The 16,412-nt window shown below is 40.7% G+C and overlaps 1 protein-coding gene across 1 annotated transcript; it reads left to right on the top strand.

Annotated features, from left to right (window-relative positions):
* Window positions 1-3,570: 3,570 nt before the first annotated feature.
* On the top strand, window positions 3,571-7,490 carry LOC127359914 (CD5 antigen-like; the record flags this gene model as incomplete). Its single annotated transcript, XM_051394233.1, has 4 exons — window positions 3,571-3,650; window positions 6,738-6,770; window positions 6,873-7,157; window positions 7,417-7,490. Coding segments are annotated over exons 1-4 (435 nt in total), but the record flags the coding sequence as incomplete, so codon positions are not given.
* Between the last annotated feature and the right edge of the window lie 8,922 nt (window positions 7,491-16,412).

Below are 16,412 nucleotides of genomic sequence, written 5' to 3'. Positions count from 1 at the left end.
TTCTCCAGTGTTTTGTATTCAGCTTAACTCAGCTTTCGATATAAAATATTATTAACACATGTTCCTACAACCACAGGAGAGGAGCTTGGTAACTGAAGGCTCTGGCTCCTGTTCTACTTTTTAGAGACTATAGGAACCACAAGTAGCCCAGCATTCAGAGAACGTAGTGTTCTAGAGGGGTAATAGGGTTCTATGAGCTCTTTAAGATATGAAGGGGCCTGACCATGAAGAGCTTTATAGGTGAGGAGGAGGATTTTAAATTCTATTCTAAATTTTACAGGGAGCCAGTGTCATCCAGGTTGTATGTCTTTAAGACATGCTTGTAATTTAGGTAACTGATTAATTTCATATCTACGCTATGATCAGTGAGACTGGTGGGAAACTATAATGATGGGTCACATTTGAGAAAAAGATTGATTGAATTTGCATTAATTGGTTTTCTCTCTGACAGGAAGCTGCAGGCAGTAACTGCTCTGAGCACATTCATAACATGACCGACAGACTGTCCATCAGACTGAGCTGCTCATCATGGTCTTCCTCTGCTCACCGCCATCAAAACGTCACTTTTCATCCTTTAAAACCTCGAAAGAACCTGAAGGAAGCTTCTGAACTCAACACATCTGAGTTTGTTTTCATGTGAACAAAATGAAGCTGGGAGGTATTTCTGTGACAGGAAAGAGCCTGAGGACAAACTAACTGATGAGCTGATGTCAGGCTACAGATTATACTCCGTTACCATGGCAACCTCACACTATGTATTGCGAAACATACAGGAGGGTTTTTATTTCATCAGATAGTTTCTGGGACGCTTCCTGTAACTCACCAACTATCAGATGACTGACATGAAATGAACCTCCAGTCTTCTTTAATACAAAAATGATTATTAATGACAAACATGAAGAAATAGTATTATGTTAAATTAATATAAATGATTCTCAAATATTAAACAGTCGTGGTTCTCTGTCCCACTCAATAACACATCTTTGTGTCGGTTTCAATTCAAACCTCAGCTTAGAAAAACATGTTCCATCAATGGTTCAATCCTGCTTTCATCATCTCAGAGACGAACCAAAGGACGCTTTTTACCCCAAACAAGAAGATATTTCTGTGTTACATCGTTAACGTGGGTTTTTATTGGTTCTGTCAATCATTAAAGGCAGATAGGTTGCAAAGAAAAGGAAGATAGGACAGGGTTTGGACGTTCCTCTTTCTTGATTTCAATTTTAGGAGTGGAAGTAACTATTACAATTACTATAATCTGTCATTTCTGCCACTAGAGGGCACTAACATCCAAACAATAACAGGAAGTGTGATGAGGTGGTGAAGCAGCGTGGGATCATGGGAGTTGTTGTCTTCACCACCATTGGTGTCATTGCAGTCAGCTTCTCCCGGTTAGGATTCCTTCAGTGTTCATGGTTCAGGAGGTTTCTACCGGGGAGCCCAATGATCCACAGAGGTCTCCTCCTCTCCAACACAAACAGACCCGCTGATTAAAACCACTAAACACACTGAATAAAGCAGTTCCACCTTAAACACACTGAATAAAGCAGTTCCACCTTAAACACACTGAATAAAGCAGTTCCACCTTAACAATCACTGCTTCTCCCACGCTGTTGGACAGACAAAGGACGTCCCGGAGGGGCTGCGAGCCGAGCTGCTGCTAACGTTAGCTGCTAATGCTGCTGCTAACATTAGCAGCTAACATTGCATGATTATTGATTATTGATCAATTACATATAAAAATTGCTCTAGAGTTTATACCAGAGGTGGGAGTAAGTCACACGTGTGCAAGTCTCAAGTCTTAACCTTCAAGTCTCAAGTCATTTTTGTGAAAGTCAAGTCAAGTTCATAGAAATATAATTCAATTCAATTCAATTCAATTTTATTTGTATAGCGCCAATTCATAACAGAAGTTATCTCAGGACACTTTTCAAATAGAGCAGGTCTAGACCGAACTCTTTAACATTAATTACAGAGACCCAACAGTACCACCATGAGCAAGCACTTGGCGACAAGGGCAAGGAAAAACTGCCTGTTAAAAGGCAGAAACCTAGGACAGATCCTCCGGCTCTAATATAAGTGCTGGTAGCTCATGGTATCTTTGAATAGTATTCCATTAAATAAATAGGTAACATTGCAATTAAAATATTTTTTAATCAAAATCAATTAAAGATGTTAACATTTGAAAATTTTGTCTACTAAGCTGTCATCTCTAATTTCTCATTAAATATAGAGCCCCTCACTGTTCTGTGGACATATTCAGTATGTGGTAAAGTAAAACCAAAGATTGTATTAGGCTGAATGAACACATGAATAATGTCACTGTCTGTCAAACATAAAACTAGAGTTCAATGAGCTTCCAAGGACCCCTAGGAAAGGTAGGCTATGTTGATTCACTCTACATTGTACTAGGGCTGCAACTAACAATTATTTTGGTTGTCGACTAATCTATCCATTATTTTTTTGTTTAGTCGATTAGTACCGATTATTTTGGCATTTATTTTTGCACTACTACTAAAACAGAACAAAACAGAAAGATAAATCATTTCAGAAGCTGAAGTCTGTGCATCATGTTTTATCACAGTCTAATACCTAATATCAATTATTAATGATCTTTTGCTTGATTAGATATCTTACAAATTAATTATTAATCCAAATAATAGATACACTGACATGAAGTGGAGCTTAACTATTCAGTGTAATATCCAATTCATGACATTACTGATGTGTACTGATTTAATATCCTACACATTAATTATTATTGATATCGTCAATAAAATGTAAAATGTGTGTATGTGCGTAAGGTGTGAGTGGACGAACGAGAGTGAGCGGGCGGGAGTGAGCAGCAGAGAGAGAGTGCACGCTCGGATGCAGGAGCTGCAGGTTAGAAAAGTCTCTGAAACCAGATTTTATAATTTTGGGAACAGCTCCACCTTCCAGTGCTCCGCTCTGGCCTCTCTACAATCACTGCAGTCAGTGATGGGTGCGTCACTTGGTTAGATTACAGGTTGCCAGGTTTGCCCACATGCAACAGGAAATATCCAATCAAAAAAATATATTTTTTGATAATTCACATATTAATAAAGACAGCAATGACTTGTCGAGTCATTTCATGCAAGTCAAAGTCAAGTCTCAAGTCAAGTCTTTTATCACTGTTAATCAAGCAAGTCACAAGTCTTCATTCTCCAAAAATACAAATACACAAAAAATCAGGAAAAGAAACTTTGAATCAGGTTTTACTCAAATCAAAGCATATTTCAACTACTGGAATTTGTAGAATTAAAATGCTTCATAAGTACAAACACATTGATTGGCTGATTTCAGAGTCATCGTTTAAAATGATGTATTAAGCATTGAGGCCGTTGTGGTGCCGCACGTTCCCTCTTTTGATGATAGTGCAGGTGTAAATGTGAACTTTAAAGTCAAACATGAGGAGGATGTGAGAGCCCATATCTCAAAATCTGCTTCAATAAGTTGTGAAATTAAGTTTTGAGAAGCTGCTCATCTGAGCTCTGATGAGGAGATAAGAGGAAGAGGAAACATTTCATAAGCAGGTGAACAGACGACGAGTCGGACAGGCGAGAGCAGACAGACAGTGGACGTGGACATGGATCAGCTGTTGGTGCTGTTGCTGTTGCTGTGGAGCTCAGGTAGGACTCGGCTTTAAAGATGATGTGTTAAATATCTGTGTTGGATGTTGGAGGAACATACGAAGGCTTCATTTACACAAACAGATATCTCCATTTTCATTGATTTGAAATTAATCCAGGGAGTATCAATCAAACTGCTGTTGGTTGATTCATTTTAAGAATCTGTTGTTGTAAACTCTTCACACACTCACACACACACACACACACACACACACACACACACATCATATCAAAGCATCAAAGGAAGAAAAACCTGTAAAAAAGATTTCACGTAAATCAGATCAAAATCGCAATGCGGCGCTTACTTCCTCTTGCCAGTAGGTGGCGCTATCACTATGTCTGAATATTATCACATAGACGTGTTCAGGGTGGGACTTTTATCAAACACGTGAAGTTTCATTGAGATTGGACCAAGTTATGAGGACGTGTTAAGGGCGAGACTGTTTCAGAATATATGGATTCTTTTGGAGATTGGACGTTGTGCACTGAAGTTATGAGTGCTGTTTAATGGCGAATCTGCTGAAATATTGGTGAAACGTGGCGCCGGGGCTGCTTTGTGGAAATACTGTAGGGGGGCGCTAAAAACACGAGAAACAGGATTTTGGTATGTGAGCTACAGGCACCAGTCTACAAGTGCCCTGTGAATTTCATATTCATAACTATTACGGTCTCCGCAGAGTGATTTACCATGCCACCAGAGCACCACCTAGTGGCGTGCTTTGACAGCACGCCATGGACACTCCCTTCAACGTACAGGCACAAATACCACGGCATTCAGTCAGCAACATTTTTTGACTGTATTGACCAATTTTGAAGCAGATCCGATAAATTCCCTAGGAGGAGTTCGTTCAAATACAACGCGAAAAAGTGAAAATGACAAACAAAATGGCCGCCAAGAGTTAAAATCAAAATCAAAATAGTCGACTTCCCGTGGGTTTTGGGGCATGGGTCCAAGAGGCTTTTCTTTAGGTCTCGGTACATTACACGTGCCTACCAAGTTTAATACATATTGGTGAAACATAGCGTCGCATTGGATATAGGTTTTTGAATGTGAGACAAACGATGCAGGAGTTATTAGCCTAAACCTACTTTTCTTAATAGTAGCGCCACCTAGTGGCCGACCCCAAAGCAACCATAGAATTTAAAAGTTTTCACCAGGCCTGACAACTTATTAAATTAATGTGAAGTATATGTTCAGGGGGTCAAAAACGCAGTCAACGTTCCTAATAACAATAATAATAATAAACTGAGCAATTACAATAGAGTCCTCCCAGTGTTGACACTGGCTTGGTCCCTAACCAGTTAAAAAACAATTTAAAACCAGTTGAAAACCAAATTAAAATAAACTAAAAAAACATGTTTGAATCAGTTAAAAAAAAGTTTTAAACTAGTTAAAAACAGTTTTAGACCAGTTTAAAACCAGTTAAAAAACAATTTAAAACCAGTTTAAAACTAATTTTAAACCCGTTTGAAACCAATTTAAAACCAGCTTAAGACCAGTTTAAAACCAGTTTAAGAACAGTTTTAAACCAATTTAAAACCAGACTAAGACTAGTTTAATGAAGTTAAAAACAGAGGCTCAACATGACTAAACCATCAGAAGTCATAAATAATTGTCTACATTTGTAAACAGCTTCCTATTTGTTTATTGATAAATGTATTTATTAGTGTGATCATGTGTTTCCTCTTGGTTTTGCCCGCACTGTTATTGTGTCTCACTGTGCTCACTGACATCAGGTTCATCAGATCAGGATCATTTCTCATGCAGCTTCCCATATGGACACACATACAACAAATACATTACCTTACAGTGACTAAAAGTACGCTAACAACAGCACATTCTCTCTTCATCACATATTCACACTTTATTCCCCTCTTATCTGTCACTCCCCCAGCCCACCTCCACCTTAAGCTCTGTCCCACTAGGTCTGGGAACTGTTCAGTGGGGGTAAAGTGTGTTCATTTGTGTACAGGTGTGTTCTGTTGTGAAAAGGTGTGTTCGGGGCAAGATCAGGTGTGTTCAGGTCTGTGACGTATTCAGATGTTTCCAGGTGTGTTCAGCTGTTTTAGATCGAGGTCCTGGCAGCCTCTGGTAATCACTCTGTATCAGTTTATTGATTCATTAATTAGATTTAGTATGTCATGTTGTGTGTTCCAGCGTGAGTTCATGAAGTTAATGATGATAAACAGAATCTGACTCTGATTATTGCATCCATTGGTGTATTGGTAAATATAATGTGGAACAGTCAGATTATTGTCGAGGTTTGTGTTGCACCTGATTTCTGTGGTTGAATAAAGTGGATGCTGAGAGCAACAGGAAGCTCTGTACTGTAGGATTGTGTTCATAAAGAAACCCAGTGAGCTCTAACTGTCCATCCTGTGGAGTTCTATGTGACAGAACAACATGCTACAGAGAACCTCTTTATTTGTGTTCACACACAGTATGTTGTTTCTGCCACTAGGGGGGCCTCTCACATCAGAGCAATGAGAAAAGATGTAGTGATGATGAAACTCAGTCTGACCTGACTCAGGCACAAATTGTTGTCAGATAAGATCAAATTCATACTAATAAATAATTTAAATTCAGTTAATAAATGTGACTGAGTGAGATATTACAGAACGCTGTGTAGACAAAATAATAAATTCATGTCCAACAATAATAACAGTGAAATCTGTAAAGAACCTAAAGAAGCAATGTTTGAAGGTTTCAGGTCTATGTTTATATTTCATGTCTGTACAGATGTTTTAAACACCTGGGGCCCTAAAGAGAGGGAAGTTATCAGTGTGTAGATCCTTCTGATCAAATGAATGAATGAATGAATAAATGAATGAATTAGCCAAAGGTAACAGGAACCTTCCAGGTGAACAATAGGATCTTGTCTGCTGCTGTTAATGTGATTTAAATAAATGTTTGCAGTGTTGTGTGATAGGAAGTGCAGAGAGGTCAGCCAGGAGTGAGATGGTTGGACAGACGGGAGCTGAGGCCGAGGAATCATCCGTCTGCTGACTTGTGTTCTGTGTATTCACATGTTCATCTCACCTGTAGTCAACTGGCAAACGATGTTTATTTCCTGGTTTTCTCCTCAGGACTGCAGACTGAAGGAAAACACAACTCAACAGGTAAATACACAAAGAACAGAGACACAAAGAATCAAGTTTTACTTTCAGATTTTCTTAATTAAAGTCACATTTTTTACTGATGACTCTCTTGTCTCTGTTCAGAGTCTGTCAGGTTGGTGGGAGGAGACAGTCGCTGTGCAGGAACACTGGAGGTGGAACATCAGAATGAATGGAGACCAGTGATTGGCCCTTACTGGACCCTGAAGGAAGCAGCTGTTGTCTGCAGAGAACTGGACTGTGGTTCTGCTGTTTCTGTAGGAGAGAGAAAGGAGTCCTCAGACAGATCTGTGTGGGAGATCTACTCTGACTGTGTTCAGTCTGGATCTGCTCTGAGGGAGTGTGTTACACCAAGTTCTTCTTCCATCATCCTGATTCTCACCTGTTCAGGTAATCAGTGACATCATCAGTTACATAATTTATGACAGTAATGTACCAATGTTGACACACACGTACACACACACACACACACACACACACACACACACACACACACACACACACACACACACACCTGTAGAGATGCCAGTTTACCTCCTGGGCTCTGCCGAGGTCTCTTGAGCAAGGCACTGAAGCCCTAACTGCTTGGAGCAGCGACTGTGTGGCAGCCTCATCACTCTGACATCTGTCCACTAATGCATGTGTCCAGGTCCTGTGTGTGCATCAGTGGCTGCTGACTCAAACATTGTGGAGGACAGGAGGAAAACCAACCCACAGCCTCATGTTATTTTACACTAAATAAAAATGTGTGAATGTCTCAGCTATCTCTTCTTTTTCTTTTTTTCATTATGTAGTTTACCGATATAGGTTTTACCAGTTTGCTTCTTAAGCTTGTGAGCCAGCAGTTTAATTGAGTTTGGGCCTCCGTCAGAAAGGACGGAGGCCAAAACAAAAGGAAGGGAGCCTGACGCCATCAGTGAAACAATCTTCTATGTGTGGACCTTACACCGACGCGGTGTGGCCCATTCCCCTGAAGCACCTTGGCCCCAGCGGAATACACTACCTAGTGAACTGCTATGTGTGGGTTTTGCCATGTGGCTATTCCCTATGAGCACCTCAAGCCATGAGGGAATATACTACTTAGCAAAGTATTATGCGGGAACATTTCCCATATAGCAAAGATATAGATACTCTAAACCCAGCAACCAACTGATATGCAAATATATAATTAATCAATTCAATTTGTATTGCACCAATTCATAACAGAAGTTATCTCAGGACACTTTCAAAATAGAGAAGGTCTAGACCGAACTCCTTATAACATTACAACATTTACAGAGACCCAACAGTACAGTACAGAAAAACTGCCTTTTAAGAGGCAGAAACCCAGGACAGACCCTTCGGCTCTAGGTGGGTGGTCATCTGCCTCAACCAGTTGGGGTGTTAGCAGATAAATATTTTAAATGCATAAAGGGGAGCAGGAGCTCATGAGTTTTTGCATGGTCAAAATCCCTTCTTGTGGAGCCTGACATTAGCCTTGGTAGATTGGTTGAAGCGGGCAGATGGACAGCAGCGGTTGTAGTTGCGCCAATCTTAGATAGTGAAGGGATAGTGTTCGCGTTAGGCCACAGCTCAGCAGAGATCACACAGCTTAAGCAGAACCGGGATCTCGCCATGGGTTGCAACCAACGACGATGAACAATGGGTTGGAGCGATGATGCAGGGATTTCATCATAGAAGAGAAAGGACAAAATGTAGTGTTAGTCATAGCATTTGAGTGCCTTGGTGAGATCTATTAGATTATGAGTGCTTCGAGAATATTGAGTACATGTGATATGATGTGATCTTCTAAGGTTAAATCAGGGAAGGGAAGATTATGCTGAGGATTAAGATGAGATCTGCATGCATATTCACCCCTGAGAAACCTGTAAAAGCCATCAACAGAACTTCTTCCAACATTACATCAATATAAGTGTAAACAATTAATGCACCAGTGAATTGTGTGAGGAGTCTTATCGTTGCCTTGAGTATGCGTCGTTTAAAGCCATTGAGGAGCAGCTGAATGGAAGGATTTCCCAGAAGACTCTGGGATGCTGGATCTTTCCATCGAATGTGAAACTGAATCCCTGCTAGCATGAGAAATTAAGCCATATATGTTCGGAATGGAAGAATCACGAGGAGCTGAGAAAACAATGATGAGACGTTCTGTTTTTGTTGCTTGTGGAAACACCTAAGAATATACTCTGAAGAAGGAGAAGGGCGATTTTAACCTAACATGTATCCTTAATAACCTCTTCGAAAAGAAGATCTTTTACTACTTCTGGCTCTGGAATAGCCAACTGCAGGTTTTTACAGACATGGGTCACTTTTGGGAGCCAGCATAGACCTGCTATTGGAGGCTGATTTACAGAAATTAGCACGGATGAGATTTGCCAGTCCTTGCAAAGCAGTTCTTGACATAGGGAAGTTGTTAGATAATGTTTGTGATGATTCTAACAGCTGTTTAGCCACTAAAACTAACTTTGTTTTAAACTAAAGCTGAGTTAACTGACATAATGTGTCAATTTATTTATTTTTATTATTTTGTCCACTAAAAGAGAAATATCACTACCCAAACATCACTCTAAAACTGGAAAATGTAAAAAGCAACTGTGTCAAGTTGTTAACAGCAACCAACTATCAGCATGCTTAGATTCCAGCTAGTTAATCCTTATATTTTCATAATAAGAAATATTTTTTAAATGCCTTAGCGCAGTGGTTCTCAATTATTTTCTGTCATGCCCCCCCTAGAAGACAGAAATGTTTTCACGCCCCCCCTGAATTTCAATACTATTGAGAAACTGATCATATTTATTTATTTATTTATTTATTATAATCGGTACAAACCACTGTATGAGTTGCTAGCACCAGCATTCTGCATACAATCTCCTGATTATCAAAATGGATTAATAAAATGAGCTGAGATAACATCTGCAACAACTAAAAACAATTTCCAAGTTCAGTTTATTAACTCAGTTTGTAACATTTAAACAAGACTGCTCAGTCTGTGTGATTCTCTAAACAGAGAAAAAAGTGCAAATGATTCACTGGGATGTGCATTTTTATAGACTTAACACAGTAACATTCAAAACGTTTTTAAACTGTAAACATTGGTCACTTGTCAGCTTCATCAGCTTATTCCTTTTCAAAAAGGTATATGACTTTTTAACATTTGGTTTTTTTTTTGTGCAAAATTTGCAACAATATTACTTATTTAACATTTATCTGTTAGATGTTCTGTGAGTTGTTCTTGGAGGTTGTCTATAATGTCAGATATACGTCTCCCGATAGTGTCATTGGACAGAGGGACAGTATTCAGTGTCTCAGCACTTTTCTCACCTATGATTGTGACCATGTCCAATGCTGTCGGCGTATTAGCTCCTCTGCTATCCTGTGATGGTTTTTTGCACCTTGCGATGTGGCGGTGTTTGTACGAGGCTAACGGTGTGTTTTTATTTACTGATGCCGCGCTCACTAAATGACCGGCCTGTTGGCGATACTCATCGAGCTTTCAATGAAAAAAGTCCAGTGGCTTATTGACATAACTGGGGTGTAAGGTCTCCAGGTGCCGTCTTAATTTGTTTGGTTTCATGCTGTCCGCTGCCAGAGTTTTTAAACATAAAACACACACAGGTCTTTCCTCATTTCCGACCATATTCACGGTAAACCCAGGGCTATGTAGGCTTTGTCGTATTTCCTGGTCTTATTAGGTTTATGCCGGTTACCGTCACTTGGTGTTCTTGCCTCTGACATAATGTGTATAAAAATTTGACTCCTGAGGGAATCAGGAATTGCTACTGCAGGGGTGCAGGAACCCAGAGCCCATTGTTGGAGCTGGGACTACAGTTCCCAGAATCCTGTGGGGTGTGAGATCAGCAGGCAGCGGACAGGTTGAGCGTTTCTCACAGGTAGCAGAAGATGGCCCTGGTTTTTTATATTGCGGGCCGAGGAAAACACGTTGTTTCCAGGGAATTAATTAATGACACTCTCTTGAACCGAGAAGTAACTGAAGAGCTCTTCATGGTTAAGGCCAGATGGAACTGAGATGTAGGGAGCATACAGCTCTTCCAACATGTGGTGCACGGGCCCGCAGGTGAGTCGTTTGCGTGTGATGCGGCCTCAGCAGACTGAGTCTGGGTGTCGGGGATGAAGCCAAAATCTTCCCCTCAGACAGAGACTCACTCTCGGAGACAGAGATGGCGAGAGACATAGTGACCAATAAAGCTGAAAGGTAGGATGACAGTTGCATTTACAATAATGGTCGGAATAATCAATAACTGAGAAAACTTACACAGCAGCAGCAATATGGATGCAGGGCAACAACGGCATTGACAGAGCAGAGGGAGAGCTTCTTCTTCTTCTTCTTATAGGATTTCGGCAGTGAAGACGCTGTTAAGCGTATTCCTGCCCTCCACAGGTCAGATTTAGATCTATATTCTCACATACAATCCTGTGTCATGTAGAAACTGCAGAACTGCATTGGAGATCAATTTGTATTTCTCACTGTGTCCAAACAAAGATACAACAGAAAAAGCTTCAACTCCAAGTCCTGTCATTCTAACAAAGAATACCTTTCTCTCTTCTCTATACTTTCTACATTCCAGGAAAACATGCCTTACTGTTTCAACGATCCCACACTCACACAATCCAGAAACATGTTTTCCTACAATGTACAAAGAATCATTAAACCCACAATGACCCAACCTCAACCTACAGAGTTTCACTGAATCCCTACGGGACAGAGAATTACATAAACATATTTTCCTAGCTTTAGGTTGTATAGAAAAGAAGTGTCTACCCCTGGCTTCCCTTTGCCACCCTCTCTGACATTCTTTTGTTAAGCCCGCTTTGATTATTTCTCTTAATTCCACTCTCCCCATGGATAAATGGACATCATCACTGCTTAAGCTTTCCTTTGCAGTGCGGTCCACCTGCTCATTCCCCCTAACCCCAGCATGCCCTGGAACCCAGCAAAAAGTAACGCTGCAAGCAAACCCAATTCTAAAAACCACATTCAAAATGTCCTTCACAATGTCAGGACGAGCTGTAGATTGTCCTGCTCTTAAGGTTTCCAGTGCAGCTGCAGAATCAGAGCAGACAGTGACTTCTTTAGGTCTGGCTTCCTCAATCCACCATAAAGCCCATAGAACTGCCATTAACTCAGTAGTGAAAACAGAGCTTCCATTAGAAATACGTCGACCAATCTTCAACCCAATCTGCTCCACATACACCCCAAAGCCGGCTCTCCCACTAACTGGATCTCTAGATCCATCTGTAAAAACAATTAAAGTACTCTCATTGATTGAATTAAGATATTCCACTATTCTTGGAGTCACTTTCCTCTTATCTTTTTCCTGAAGAAAAGAAAGCTCAATGTTCAATTCAGGCATCACCCAATAAGGCATAGGTAGCCATCTTGTGTGCTCTACATTACCTCCCTGTTCCAAGCCCAGCTTCTTAGCCCACTGGTTTACAGTGACAGAAAAAAATATTATATTTATTATCTACTATCTCTTGTAACAGACACCTTGCTGGAAAGGTATGACTACACCCTCTAAGTTTAACCCAGTACTGTAACCCTCACGTAATGCGCCTTAACCATAAGGGCATTTCTCCCATTTCAACAAGCAGGGCAGGGACTGGGGAAGTTCTAAAGGCCCCACAACAAAGCCTCAATGCCTTTGCATGCACCACATCTAACTTATCCAGAACAATTTTAGAAGCAGATCCATACACAAAACTCCCATAGTCAAGAGCAGATCTGATCAAGGCCTGAAAAATTAACATCGTCTCCCTCTCAGCCCCCCACTCACACCCAACCAGACTTCTCATAACATTCAGAACTTTTCCACATTTCATTACAATTTTATTTACATGCACAGCCCAAGTCAAACGCTCCTCAAACCATACACCCAAAAATTTAAAAACCTTTACCTTCTCCAATAAAGACCCATACATATACAGCCCTTTATTAGGTAATTTTCTTTTAAAACCAAATACAACATATTTAGTCTTAGATGCAGACATTTTGAATCCCCATGTGTTCCCCCATTCCTCTGTAGACAATAATACTCTTTGAATCTGTTTTAAAACAAACTCTACATTACGCCCTCTTTTCCAGATGGCCCCATCATCTGCAAATAGAGACAACCCAAATCCTCTCTCTATTTTGCCAAAGATATCATTAATCATTATATTAAATAAAACTGGACTGATAACACTTCCTTGCGGGGTTCCGTTCACTATTTCTACAGTCTTTGAACAGACACTACCAACCATTACTTGTATTGTTCTTTTCATTAAAAAAATCCTTAATCCAATTAAACATTCGTCCCCTTACTCCCAAGTCAAAGATTTTAATCATTAATCCCTCCTTCCACAAAGAATCATACGCCTTCTCAATATCCAGGAATACACTCACTACTATTTCTTATTGCTAAATGCCCTTTTGATATCCTGATCCAAAACTAACACTGACTCCATTGTCGACCTTCCCTTCCTAAAGCCATTCTGGACATCAACAAAGAGTCCTCTAGTTCCTATGAAGCACACTAGTCTGTTAGTTACCATCTTCTCCATTACTTTACAAAGCACTGCTGTGAGCGCGATAAGGCAACATGAACTAGGGTCAGATGGACTTTTGCCTGGCTTCAAAATAGGGACCACAACTGCATGTTTCCATTCCTTGGGCAAATAACCCTCTGCCCACACCGTATTAAACAAAGCTAATATTTCATCAAGTACAATATCATCCAGATGTTTAAAAAACTCATAAGACACCCTATCTCTCCCCGGGGTAGTATTTACCCCAGACATAATTGCATCCTTCAGCTCTTTTATAGTAAAAAACAGATTTATAGGATTATCGTTTTCTAAACTCCTTTCCAACTTCCACTGATTAACTGCCATCAGCTCAGTTCTGTTCCTACACCTCTCAGCCCCCATTCTCTCTGATCTATGCACTGCTTGAAAACTATCAACAAACATGTCTGCTTTTTCCTTATTGGAAACTGCTACTGTCTCACCCTTCTGTAACACTGGTATCAATCTTCTTTTATATACCCCTGACATTCTACATATTGCAGACCACAAATGCCTTACAGGAGTCTCAGGGCCTAGCGTACCACAAAACATCCAGAGGGAGAGCTGGGAAATTGTGCAGTTTAAATAGACTGCCAGATTGGAAGGGTGCGCTTGGTTAGTGATAATGTGGAATAAGGCATGTCATGTGTGTAATAAACTCAGCTCGAGTTGACCTGCCTGAACTAGCTCGCAGGTTTCACTCCATATATAGTATATACTTCTAGAATAGTGTAGTCTTGTGTTGTAGGGTGTAATGTTCTCCAGACATCTATTAGTCCTATCTCAGCAGCTGAGATTTTTCTTTATCAATCTGTATTGACTCAAATTTAAGTTTTGAAGAAAATATATATGTCAAGGAATTTAGAATCTCTTCTGTCTTTCTTCCCTCCCCATTACCTCCCACCCTCCCAAAGCCCCTCTCTTCGTCTACACTCCTGATCCTTTTAGTGTATGAGTGATACAATAAAAAGAAACAGAAAATGATGATGACTAATTGCTGCTTGAATCAAAGCTGGCCCCATTCCCAATCAGACAAACAAAGCTTACTGTACTTTAATTCCAATATTTTATTCCCAACGATGCATTATCACAAGTGCAGGTTCACCAGGGCATTTTAAAGTAGTGTGTGCTTTTTATTCAGAGACAGTTGGCAGTTATCCTCAACAAAGTAGTTTAAACACAGCAGCTCTATTTCTCTGCTACAATGGAAATATGACAGTAATGATCCCAGCACCATTGGTAAATACCCACACTGAAACAGAAGCTGCACTTTCCTTCAGACACTAGGTGTGTCCTGCAGGTGTCGCTGTTGAAGCATTTTAATCAAAATTTCAATAATGGATTTTCTCCAAAGCAGAAACTGATTTTATAAATGATCCTGAGATTTGGTCTTTGTTCATTTCAACCAGTTACTCTTTTTATAGTTTGATCTCCCTCTTGCCTTTCAGAAATAGAGGAGGAGCAACCTCCCCTACCTCTATGGACCAGCATCCTCTGCTCTGCATGGGTGTCTGCTTCAGGCAGATGTTTGTAATGTTAAAATAACAAGAGTGTAAAAAATGAATTTCCCAAACAGATTAATAAACTTCTTCTCCTTCTTCTTTTTCTTCTATCCCTTTTATATTAGCTGGATCATTTCCTAAACACATTGTTATTCTGGGTTACAGATCTTCTCAGTAAACTCAGAAAGAAACTTTTGAACCTGTTTGTGTGGAGAGCAAAGATTGTGGAGTACCTGAGCAGAAGGACCAGAATAGAGCAATATGCAGATGATGTTGTTGTGTTATTGTCTGAAACATGTTGAAAGTGTTGACAAATGGATAGCAAGTGTTCAGTGTATTCAGAGTAAATTTGATGGGAACATTACTGCAGTCTGGACGTGCTACGGTAAGCGTACTGACTCACTTCCGGTTTCCTTCCTGCTCTGTGTACACTGTTTGGTGCTGTAGCTCTGTCAGTGAACGCTAAATATAAATTAGTTTTACTCGTTACAGCGGTTATTTACCCGCTTAACATTTAAACGTAGACTAGTTCTACTTAAACACTTGGAGTTTCTCCCTCTTTTAGGGACTTTTCACTACTTTCAAAGTTTTTCATACACTCTAGTTTCATTAGCATTAGCAGTTAGCTATGGCTTCTCCCTCTCCCTCTCCTCTGTCCTGCTCAGTGTGTCAGATGTTCAGTTATTCCTCTGCCTCCTTTAAAGATAATGGTACCTGTATTAAATGTAGTTTATTTACTGCGCTGGAGGCGAGGCTTAGTGAGTTAGAGGAACGGCACCGCACCACTGAGATATCTTTAGCCGCTATAGTTAGCCAGCCCCCGGTAGCCGGTGCGGTCCGACCGAAGGTAGCTTCTGTTAGCTCTGTAGATCCCCGGTAGTTCCCCCGGTAGTTCCCGAGCAGCCGGGAAGACAGGGAGGCTGGGTGACTGAGCGAAGGAAGACTAGAACGGCGAAGCCCACAGGTCACCACCAACCGCTTCCACGTTTCTAATACATTTTCCCCACTCAGCGATACACCCGCTGAGGAACCAACTCTGGTTATTGGCAGCTCCATAGTCAGAAACGTGAAGTTAGCGAAGCCAGCGGCCATAGTTAAATGCATCCCTGGGGCCAGAGCGGGCGACATTGAATCAAATTTAAAACTGCTGGCTAAAGATAAACGTAAATACAGTAAGATTGTTATCCACGTCGGCGGTAACGACACCCGTTTACGCCAATCGGAGGTCACTAAGATTAATGTGGAGTCGGTGTGTAACTATGCTAAGACAATGTCGGACACCGTAGTTTTCTCTGGACCCCTCCCCAATGTGACCAGTGATGACATGTATAGCCGCATGTCGTCATTCCACCGCTGGCTGTCGAGGTGGTGTCCAGCAAACGATGTGGGCTTCATTGATAACTGGAAGCCTTTTTGGGGAAAACCTGGTCTGATTAGGAGAGACGGCATCCATCCCACTTTGGATGGAGCGGCTCTCTTATCTAGAAATATGGCGAAGTTTATTTCTAAAACCTGACAGTCCAGAGTTAGGACCAGGAAGCAGAGCTGCTGTCTTACACACTCCTCTGCGCTTTCTTTAGAA

The sequence above is a fragment of the Dicentrarchus labrax genome, unplaced genomic scaffold, assembly GCF_905237075.1.
Source record: "Dicentrarchus labrax unplaced genomic scaffold, dlabrax2021, whole genome shotgun sequence".
Classification (NCBI taxonomy): domain Eukaryota; kingdom Metazoa; phylum Chordata; class Actinopteri; family Moronidae; genus Dicentrarchus; species Dicentrarchus labrax.
This window is presented reverse-complemented; position numbering and strand designations above follow the sequence as displayed.